A 12,382-nucleotide genomic window follows, 5' to 3' on the forward strand; every position below is an offset into this window, starting at 1 on the left:
TAGCTCACTCGGTCCTCTCTACCTTACCATCGTAATAGCAGTTCAAAGCTCTTAAGTAGTTAGCAAAGTCAAAGTCAAAGTCAAAATTATTATTCAATATTGAAGCATTATAATTGCTTATTGATTGTCTATTTAAAAATAAAAATAATATTGTTTTAGTAGGTCTTTTTCAACTAGGTGATATAAAAATATGTCCCTAATGTACTGATACAGATTATAAAATTGAAGAGTTTCTTTGATTGTTTGAATGCGCTAATCAACTAGAGAGGCATATTGACGGATAAGGATAACAAGACCTATGTCTTCTATCGTGAGTTTCTTGCCGGTTCTTCTCAGTAGAATCTGCATTCCGAACCGGTGGTCACTTAATAAATAGTTTGTTATTTGTTTGTATGGGAGGTAGCCGCTCTCTACTCCCTAAACATGAATGTAAGGGAAGAAAATATTAAGAACATAAAAGATTTAAGAATTAAATTAAGTCATTTATTCTTACGATGTATTATGAACACGTTTTAAAATGTTTTCACAATTTAATTAAGGCGCGACTTCTAAGCAAAAGATCAAGAAGTTTTGCCGCCCTAGGCCAGGGCCTACTCAGTATATAGGAAAATCCGTCTTGAGGAAGATCCAACATTACGGTTTGACCCACTGGAGCAGAGTACGTATAAGGCGGGTGAAACCGAGCAAAATAGTTACATTAACAGCCTGTAAATTTCTCACTGATGGGCTAACGCCTGGCCACGCCGCTCCAATGCGGTTTGGTGGAATACACATGTGGCAGAATATCGTTGAAATTAGACACGTGCAGGTTTCCTCACGATGTGAGCGAAATAGTTAGTAAATTATATTGTCAAAAATTAATACGCAAGGAGCAAGCTATACAATCTTAGTTAATTAAATAACAAAGTCACTTGGAACGACGTTTATTAAGCCTCACCCATTATTCTCAGAAATAGCCTGTTAAATATTTTACTTTGATATTTAATTGTCTCGTTAACCTTTTATTTGAATATACATTAGACGATTTATGAACAACGAGCGCTTTAAGCGCTGTAAGTGTCATTTCGTAGCTTCAGTTTTTGAAAATTAATTAACAATTAAAATATAACCGTGTAACATTATATAATAAATGGTTAAAATTTTATGCGGCAATAACGTTTATGGGCAGTGGTGACCATTTACCATCAGTACCATTTTCATGACTGACTACCGGTGGCATAAAAAAAAACATATTGAAGCAGCGTGGTGAAATAACCTACCAGCTGTTTCCTATAATATATAAAAGAGTTTATCACGGCAACCAATTATAAAGCGAACCAAAATATTGGAGACAACTAGATCTAAAAATCGAGGCCATGGGTTATAATATAAGGTCATAATTTCGTGAAATACAAATCATCTGAAATCAATCGCCCCCATTAAGCTTAGTTTCAAGGTTAAAATCAGATCACAATTTCTTTTGTCAGCATAATATGAATTGTTAGAAATACTAAATGAAGATGACCTTGAGCCAACATTAGAAAACTATTCCGGTAGTCAATGTTCAGCAGAATATAATTCAAAGACAAGGAAAATTTAAATGGTATTCAATATATTTCAGCCCAGCTTAAACATTAAAATGAAGCCAAAAATTTTTTTTCATCTAGAAATATTAGAAATGTTTTAAGCTGATGATTACCACAGCTTTATTACAATTCAAATCCAAAGATTCTTATTACATCTTTAACCAATAATAAAGAAAATAATAAATGTTACAAGTTAAAAAAAAAAGTGAGCCTCACCTGCGAGGGTAATAACAGTCTACAAAGTTGGTTTTCAGTCATCTTCCCAACAAGAAATTTCAATTAAAATATATCTTGTAACGTCAAGATATTGTATCTACTATAATCATGTTGTGTAATATATTTTAATTTATTATATCTAATGACGTAATTAATAAAGCGATTATCAAATATTCCCACTACGTTTGACCATCTGGTAATATCGTAGTGACGTAGGTGTTGTGACGTTTGTGTCGCGTATTGTATTACCTAATAGATAAGGACTAGTATCGCGGATCCACGGTATCGAATCAAACACCAGAAATCAATTCTTGCGCTCGTGCCAGTCTTATTCAGTTAGAACCGACACATTCGTTTGGCTAGCTTAAAAAGCTGCAGATTTCAAGGTCGTGGATTGCAATCTTAGGTCAGGACATAAAAAATATTGGGTTCTTCATATTCATAATCCAAAATTAGAAATATGGTATTTTTACGGATGGGTAGGGCACTTAGTGCTTAGTTCACAGTGGTGATCGTAAAATGAGCCAATGGAGATGGGAGATGCTAATTAAAATAGAGGGTGCATTTGTATCCATACACACTAATATCTTCTGGCCGATGACTTTTGAGAATGGTTATCGTGGCCAAAGTTCATTAAAGAAGTTCTTGTGTTAAAAGTAATACAGGGTACTTTGGAAAAATCCCATGTTAAAAATGTATTTTGGGTGCAGTCATCTGTGCTCATAGTGCACATATAAACTTGGCTGATAGAAATATTTCTTTAGAATGGTTTCGTTTTACTATCCCGTCCATTCGTGAAATACTTACCTAAAACTTGGATATTAAGGTTTCTATTCAATCTCTTACTAATAATTAAAATAGACTAATATAAAATCATATTCTAAAAATCTATGCAGAACAAGTCGTGAACCTCGTTTTCCAAAAAACTCAATACCAATATAAAATTCATATTCTGTTTTGATGACGTACTTGGTCAACGAATTCGTGCCAACTTTTGATTAAAAATAAGTAAGTTTTGGCTTGCCATTTACTTTCAAACTTGGCAGTATTTTGTATTGAAAGCACGAATCCTATTAAAATTATTAACAATTGCCAAATTATTTTTAAAACGATTGGAAAATGTCACATATTATGGTAAGTTTAAACAAACTTAATCAAAATTTTTGTACATGGTTAAGTAAATTAAATTTATTATGCTACTATTTTCTATATCATAGATGTAACAATGTTACAGGTAACATGTAAATTTTATTATATGTAGAAGTATAATTTTCTAAACTGCTTTCGGCCACGAGAAACTTCAACTCAACTCAACAAACCACTCTAACTACACAGGAGATATTATAGTTCGCAAACATAAGCTAACTCATGAGAGTGATTTCAAAATTATGGAATCTGTTCCACTCTTAATCCCACGCACTTCCAATCAAATGGGACGGTAGTCCAATATTATTGGAGAAAGTTCTCAAAACCAACAACTTATACGAGTATAAACACTACCAATTTCTGAAGTCCGTGCTGATGATTCCCTTACAGAATACCGCAATATTTTTTTAGTAACGTGACCTGGTATTCAAATCAAGGACCTTGACATCTGCAACCTTATAAGCTAGTCCTTAAAAGGAAAAGGGTGTGAATGCCTTGTGTGGCCATACATAAAATAGACAGTGTTCAAGACTTCGACAAGTCCTTACCTTATTCTTATATATAAGTTCTCAACTAACTAACATATTTATGTTACCATGTTATGACTAAATGTACCGTTAGGGAAAATACTTTCATGAGACAGATAACTATTTCTCGGAAATTAATTTAAAAATATACTTTCGAATATTTAAAAATTGAATTTTTTTGTCTTTGATTCCAGAATGGTGAATGGCTAAGATATTATGCACACGCAATCGTAAGACTTTATATCTTGATAAACCATTTGATTAAACTACGACTTTACACCGGAATTCAGATAAAAAACCTTACTCTTTCTACCTGAATTCAAATCCTGAGTAGAATCAATAAGAGGTGCAGGCTAAAATTTGATCATGACTACACTTCTCTACCCCTAGTGGTCCCGTGTCTCACCAGTCGGGTCATATTGCCTTCCCATCTTCCCAGGATGAGAAAATAGCGCACTTAGTATATATGTAATACTAGTTTTCTCTTGTGGTTTCGCTCGAATTTTAGGAATTGATTGTTAGGTATCAATCACACAATATTTTTACAAATTATATGTGTTATTTTGATGCTTATTGTAAACTTTCATTAAAATCCATTCATTGTTTTTGTGTGAAAGAGTAACAAATATCTACACATACAATCTTTCGCCTTCATAATGTTAGTGAGGATATTTTAGTCTCCATTGAGAATAACCGTGGCATAAATTAAAATAAATGTATTATGGACAATATTATGGACAATGGACAATTTAACTAAAGGTCGTTCTTCTAATGAAGTAACTTGAACTGGACGATAGCAATAGCATATTATTTTATTGCATGTCAGATACATATATTTAATTGTGCTTTGAAAACAATATTGCATGATAGTATCAATATTAATTGTGTAAAATTTAGCTTAAAGACCAATTCACGGATACTAAATATATTTCTAAATGTCTATTAACTGCATCAAAATCATCAAGTTAAAATTTAAACTACGATTATATTAAAATTTTATCAAAATCGGTTCAGCGGTATATTAGAAAATTAATCGTTAAGTAACGTGATATCGGAATGTACCCATTATCTTGCCGAATAGCTATTGAAATGTCCTAGACCCGAGAATATCACTTAGGATGAAAGTCAGGTACAATATATCGGAGGAAAATTTTTAGGTCACCTCAAGAGTTTTCAAATTATAATAAACTGTGTTCATGAAGGCTTTTACAAGCACTGCTAATATCGTTATTGAAGCTGTTTTAATTCAATACATTACTTATAATTCAGAACAAAAATGCCGGAAATGTAATACTTAGGGCGACACTTTTTAATCTGTTTGTATCAGAAAGGCATACTTTAAGATAGTAGGTCACATCTAGCTTTAACAATTATTATTGCAAGAAGGTAAAACCGCTTTTTTGTATTTAGTGTAAATCATTCCGTATGTAGGAGTTAGTAGGATCCTGTGCAGGCATGTCCCTGGTACTCACATTCACTTTGTACAGCTCAACCCTGTTGATAAAAGTCTTGCTATAGTTTGCTCTAATTGCTTGTAAATGGGATCTCAGATTGTTTAGTGTGATCAGTTATAACATTTACTAAGTTTTTTAAACAGAAATATAGTGATACCATTTGCTGGTGCTTTAATGTAGATTAATTAATTAGTGGTTCCTAGCCTGGCGAACTTTTCCGATGTCTAGCAATTTTCATCAAGCCTCTGATTGATAGTAACAGCAATCCCACTAATATCAGCTAACAACTGGACTGCATGAAATATATCAAATATATGTTAGGCAACCAACCCCAGGGCACATTTTTAGTAATTAAAAATGTAATTCATTAGTCGTGTGCAGCGCTCCTGACGGTTGGTTCACGAAACAAAGAACCTTAACACAATTTTCTTGCTGTTAAGACTAATGTAAAATTTAAATAATTTTATACAAATTCACCTTGGCCTTCAAATGCTTAATCTACGGTACGTCATAAATATTAAGTTTGTAATTAAAAGAAAATTAAGTGTAATCATAATCTTGACTGGCTTTAATGTAAAATACATAACTTTATCTTTCTATAAAATGGAATAAATGTCCCGTCAATGAACTAAGGTCTTCTATTTAAGTAGAAAACCTGGAGCTTCTGCTTTAATATGGGCTTGTAACACATTGTGAGAGATTTTCAACCGACACTCTTAGGTAGGTTTCCTCACGATGTTTTCCTTCACTGATTTGTTTATATTATAAACACAGTTCAATTGGCTAACCATTGGGCCATATCAGATTATTTGAATAAATATTTAAATTATAATAAACGTTTTGTATAATTTAAAATATATGGAATTGAAACAAAAAATATTTGATTTATATTTTTACTATAGTAGGAATCGGAAACTCACATGATCACTCCTTTAAATAAACCAAATTAACAATGATGTTAGTATTCACAATTATTGTTTAATCAGTCCTTTGTTTGAACCCGACCCTTGATCCAGGAGTTCTCATTCAAGTAGTATTATTTTAAGGAATAATAAGATCCCTTTGTCTTAATAATATTATTTAATTTGTTAGATGGTAAATTGATTATATTTTCTGGTATGCGTATACCAAATGTCCAAAAACATTCACTGTGCTGTATAAAAGCGGAAGAGCAGGGGTTACAAGTTTGTTTTTATTTAAAACGACTTTTTACGTACCTTATAACCAATCATTAGTATTTTTTATTATAAAATATGTAAACACGCAAATTTACCACTGAATGGTGTATGATCACCATTGTACATATATGTACAATGTACATACATTGGCGCTGTAAGAAATATGACATTCTTTGGGAGCTAAGATACCCTTCAAGTCGGAAAACAACAATACAACTATTTTTACTGGTTACCGACTTATTCTCTCACCGTCGTAGGTAATATTTTCTTAACCAGACCTACACAGGCTTACACAAATCCCTACCACGAAGTTGCGTTTTCAATTTAAAGTATTATAAAGCAAAATAAAAACGTTGACAAGAATGTCACTATTTCTAAAAAGAAAAACTTAAACTTATAAATATAAATTTTTATCTGTGTTAAACAATTTGAATCACCGATCGGAACGAACGACTAATTAATTTACTAATAATAATCACTTCTATATTTGAGTTATCTCAAGCTATTTCAAAATAACATCATCGAGTCGCCTGGAGACCCAATAGTTGGAAATTACTTCGACCAACTTCCAAGTTAAAGCATACAAAGGGAAAATTGTTCCAGTATATTGGTCAATATACCTGGAAAGGCATTGATGATTGTTCGACTTCAAATTAGAAGTAGGTTCTCAGTTGGTTTTCAAAATATTTATAATATAGTATGATAGATGGTCAATAGACCATCCCTTAGTCTATAATAGTCACCACTACACAATACTAAGAATACCTAATAATACTAATAATCGTAGTTTGATATCTGCGCGGTTGAATATCTGATATCCCAGACGGACTTGGATATTTTTTATGTATATTCGGGTATAACTTTTTTTTATATTTAATAATGTGGTATGATTCTTTTTGCTTTGAGTTCAGTGTTATAGTTTGAACGTCGTCCAATTAATTGAAATTGGATAATTGTTAAGTTTTTTATTTTAGGTAGAAATTCATGCAATATTTGAAGTGGTTTTTTTTGCGTTTTTTACCGAATCGTTCAATAATAAATTTACATGTATATATCATACGCAATATATGAAAATCATTCTTTTAATTTTCATTTACTTCTAAATTAACTTAAATATTTGTTAACACATATTTCAAATACTGTTTAAATATGAATGACAAAAATATATATTTAGATTAAACACCACAATACAATTATTTGAAAAAATAAATAATTATGAAAGTTCAGACATTATTAAACACGTTCCAGTGTAAATTGATGGAAACATATTATGGCAGAAAATCATACCACACATTCAGGTCTTAACATTTCCTTTCACCACCAAACAGGGCATAAATTTAACACAAGTCACTTAAAAATCCTCAGTGCTGTCCTGATTTAATTCTATTCACTGGGCCATTTTGGTTGTTACTTGACGAGATTAAAGGCTATTCCGGCTTGGCCGAAATCGATCAGGAGAACGTCATTTACCATGGTAAGCTTAAGCTGTATGTTATTAATGAGAATAAAGTAAGGTTCATATTCAGTTACCAATCCAGATAGTTTTATAGTCATTTAATTATATGTGAAATTGGAAGAACTACCGATCACGAAGCTTCATAATATCCATTTCATGTAAAGATAGTTTTAATTACGATATTTAAAATGACGAACAATGTCAAAAATAAAAAAAACAAATTATAACATACAATTATAAGACCCTGAGGCTATTTAAAAAAAAAACTGTTTTTCGGGCGACATTGCTCTCCCACACAATATATCTTAAGTTTTATTTTTAAATAAAAGTTTTCATAAAATATAATTTAAACCAGAATCATTAATATTCACGAACAAATTTACGGAGAATCGCAAATCTACAGTGCCTATACAAAAACCAGTTAACTGAATCTGGTATACATCTTAATTTTTCTCAAAATTTAAAGGTAAAAAGAAGTTTATATAACCTTGTTAAGACGTTTTATGTATAGCAGACGTTATTCAGCTAGGACAGCTTTGTTTATCGCTAATCTAAAGCCCTTAGGCTAGACTGGACATATCTTATCAAAACTATTTAACTATTTGACATAAACAGATGTAATTTCAAGTTGACAGAGTTTGTTCAAAGAAAATAGATAAAATAGAAAATATAAGCAAGATTATTTTAATTTATAAACTTACCATATCATCATAAAAAGGCATCAGGATGTTTAAAATCCGCTTTAAATGGTAGTAGCATAACGTCCAATTTAAATTAACACCACTGCAAACAGGCTTATAATTCCATTTGCCATCGTTATTACGAAAAATACTTTCAAATACACCTATTTTGAGTAATCACAACTAACATTAAAAACAAAACAAAAGTCTTAGAATACACACGTAATAAAATGTCTCCTTATATTAAAAAAATAAATGGAACGCATTCGAATTTTAAACGTCTTTTTTTCGTTTGTTCAAATGTAACGCTGAAGTTTCGAAGTATTAAGAGGTAGGATTAGACGTGCGCTCGGCCTGCCATCTGAAACACGACTGAACACTCTACTGAAGTTCAGTTTCAGTACTTCTATTACGAGTCAGTTCGTTTATATCTTACGTATTCTCATCAATTTATTATGAATTGACTTGAAATCTGCATTATCGCAATTGCGTTGAGTTAAATGCGTCTCTAGTTTTTATTTTATTATTATTGCGTTAGTATCTATAAGTATTTTATCATTCATATTAAAACTATCTTAAGAATTTGTTTCAATAATTTTAAGTATTTTATTATTATATTAAATGATATACATTAAGTAATAATAGATGAATTTAAATCATTTTTGATAAACAGTCGTTGTGAATTAGACTGCTTCTTTATATGTAGTATCATATATATATAAACAAATATAAACAATAACTTTGATTACTATGATTCTTGTAATAATTCTAACAGTTATATAAATTTAAATTCATCTATCGTTTGTAGAATGTTAAAACTAAATAAAGTAAGTATTGACGTTTATTTTTAGCAAATCGAACGTCATACTCTGTTTGATAGAGAATGTTTTTTATTTAAACGACTTTTTTTTTTCGACTATCCGATGGCCAGAGTCGAACTCGTGTGGTTATCTCGAATTATTAAAATTAATATTCCGAATGTTATTAGTACGCTGTGAACTACGAAATATGTACTTATATTACTTATCTATTATTTTCTCCGATATTGTTCAAACGTTTGATATTACAACGTAAGCAATACCTTCCGTATATCATGCTTATAATTTAATTCGGCACATGAAGGTCTTCTCACAATGTATTCCATTACCGCCGAGCACGAGATTAATTATAAACAAAACTTTAGTTTGAGCCTGCGATCGTTGGTTAAGTTCACGCCACTGGGCCATACTTATCTTTTCTACGAATTATTTATAAGAATAGATGAATATTTGGAGCTGAAAAAAAATGTTAAGTAGTATTCTTAGCAGATAATTCATAAGGTAAGGAGGTTTATATTTAGATTTATTAAATTCTTAAATTAAAATATATCAACTTATTCTTCAATTCTAGAAAGTACTTAACAATTGAATTTATTTTTACTAAGAATATGTATTTTTTTTTTTCGACTTTTGTCTACCCTTGGTTTTGCGGATTTAGGTATTCGACTGTCGATTCACATCTCGGTTTTTTTTTTTAATATTGTGGTTGTTATAACATACATTCTTTCAAGATTATATTGATAGTGATTTTTGACTGATTTAGGCGACGGCTATTTACTAATTCTCTATTGAGACCACTTGTGTGGGACATATTATAGTGTATAAGGCTCTGTGCGTGTGTGAACAAGTGCAATATTTATTACTTAACTGTCATAACCCGATAAGAGTATATGACTAGACGACTGAGGCAGTTAAGCAGAAGAACATAATTATATATTAAATGCTTATTAATCATCACTTCATAAGAAAGACTTTTGATGAAACATTTAATATCTGATCGCTAATAACTCGAATCTCACCGCAACACGAGTGTGAAGTGGCAGAATGTGATATGTGAAATTGACTTAATAATCATTGATTTAATAATTTTAATTTTATAGGATACACGTATCACTGTAATTCAGTTGTCAACATTTCACGGGTGACATACGAATTCTTACAGAGTCGCACTGCTTTTCAGTTAATATAAAAAAAATTATGAGTACAAAATATATTTTTAGATCTTAATCTAACATAAACTTTTTACAATACAAATATTACACAGACTTAAAGTAATATATCAATCGATTTAATACGTACACACGTCCAAGGTTTTATTCCAATATACGGAGTGGAAACCTGAGACGGGGCAGACAGCTTAACCTCAAATCGTTATAGACACAGGAACACAGTTTTAAACTACATGACATGGATTAAGAAGAACTTTTCCGTTAATATACGAATATCTATACATTATACAAGTGATATAGATACGACTAGCCGTGCCCGCGACTTCGTGCGTGCTTTAACAAAAAAAAGTTATTTTTCAGTTCTCTGAGACGAGATGGCCCAGTGGTTAGAACGCGTGCATCTTAACCGATGATTTCGGGTTCAAACCCAGGCAGGCACCACTGAATTTACATGTGCTTAATTTGTTTAAAATTCATCTCGTGCTCGGCGGTGAAGGAAAACATCGTGAGGAAACCTGCATGTGTCTAATTTCAACGAAATTCTGCCACATGTGTATTCCACCAACCCGCATTGGAGAAGCGTGGTGGAATATGCTCCATACCTTCTCCTCAACGGGAGAGGAGGCCTTAGCCCAGCAGTGGGAAATTTACAGGCTGATTATGTTTTATTATGTTTTTTCAGTTCTCAGATTTTACTATAACTTATTATTTCTATATTGGGCAGCTTTTGTGATATTAAGTCGTTGGTAGGAGGCACCCGCGGGCCAAGCGGTGGCTTGCGCGAGGGCTGCGGGCGGTACTGGAGAGTATTTGGACATTGCAGCGTAACTTTATTAGTATTTTATATATAATACTAAAATAAAAGCAGTAGCCTAAGTAACTCCTTTATACATCAGCTATCTACCAGTGAAAGTCCCTTCAAAATCGGTCCAGCCGTTCCGACTAATTATTTTGGTTTATATACCATGTATAATACATATACATTTAGTTTAAAGCGGCTATTATAATATTACAAACAGACACTCCTATTTTATTATATGTATAGAAGAAGATTACAATTTTAAATACGTCTATTACGTTTATAAATAAGAAATGACATGTGATTTTTTTGTGATATCATCGCATTTTTATAATAATAAATGATAATTTTCAGCAATAACTTTTTCGTGTAGAAACAACTACGAAGAATTGAGAAGCTTTTATTTAAACCTATCAAGGAGTTTTGGACTAAAAGTTCTTTACGTATTCCATGTGTAGCGTGAGAAAAATTCCAATTGTTATCGTTGATTATTATTCTCCTCTATCCTCAGCTTTTATCACTTCGATACAAAAAAATAGTCAATCGTTCCCTAAATTTAAAGTGGAACTAAATTCAAATCACAGACTTAAAGGGACGACAGAAATCGATGACCATTACGATAACATAACGAAATTTCTGAAACCAAGTTTGGGTTATACCCTTGGGTCACGTTACAAGTTTGATATTAGATTTAACGAGTGCCAAAAATCGTGCCAATTTTGTTTCTTTATTAACTTAAGAGTTAGGTCAGGGTGCGAGCAGGATAGCGCGGTGGGAGGTGTCACCCTCTTGCCACGAGTGTGGTGCGCCAGTCGACACGGCGCACCACACCATGAGTGAGTGTGCTGCGTGGGGGCCCTAGAGACACACCCTGGCGGTGACTATGGGCGGAGACCTCTCGCTGCCGAGCATCTGCTAAAACGTGATGTCGCAGAAGGAAGCCGCGGAGCGGGAGCGGGAAGAGGATGCCGCTGCAGACCCGCTCCGCCGAAGACGACCGGGGTGGAGGAAGAAGCGCTACGCGCACCTTCTCCCCCCGCCTCAATAGGCGTCGCAGGGACTAGGGGGGTCTCAATACCCCGAGAACCCCCTCTAGATGTTGGAGGCCCGCATAGGCAGGCCGATCGTCAGAGCGTCACGGTAGCATGTGCAAGCGATCCCGTGGTGCCCGCCGAAAGACGGAGAGGGTACCGCTGGTTTTTTAGTGGGTAAATCCGGCGTACCTGGGCGCACTCGGCGTCCAGGGTTCCGGGGAGTCCCACACACCCCCCACTTTCCATCACGTGGGGGAAGCGCGTAACACGTTTTTCCAGCGAGAAAAAAAAAAGGATAATCTTAAACTAGTGAGACACTTAGTCACCGTCTTACAGTTTG

At 33.1% G+C, this 12,382-nt stretch overlaps 1 protein-coding gene across 1 annotated transcript in view; it reads right to left on the bottom strand.

The window, feature by feature from the left end:
* Nucleotides 1-8,611, bottom strand: part of LOC113398079 (neuropeptide F receptor) — a 79,928-nt gene extending 71,317 nt beyond the window's left edge. The window contains exon 1 of the mRNA XM_026636660.2: nt 8,244-8,611. Within this exon, the coding sequence (XP_026492445.1) occupies nt 8,244-8,264 (21 nt within the window). The 5' untranslated portion in view covers nt 8,265-8,611. The remainder of the gene's footprint in view (nt 1-8,243) is intronic.
* Nucleotides 8,612-12,382: the final 3,771 nt, after the last annotated feature.

Source organism: Vanessa tameamea, chromosome 24 (genome assembly GCF_037043105.1).
Source record: "Vanessa tameamea isolate UH-Manoa-2023 chromosome 24, ilVanTame1 primary haplotype, whole genome shotgun sequence".
Classification (NCBI taxonomy): Eukaryota; Metazoa; Arthropoda; class Insecta; order Lepidoptera; family Nymphalidae; genus Vanessa; species Vanessa tameamea.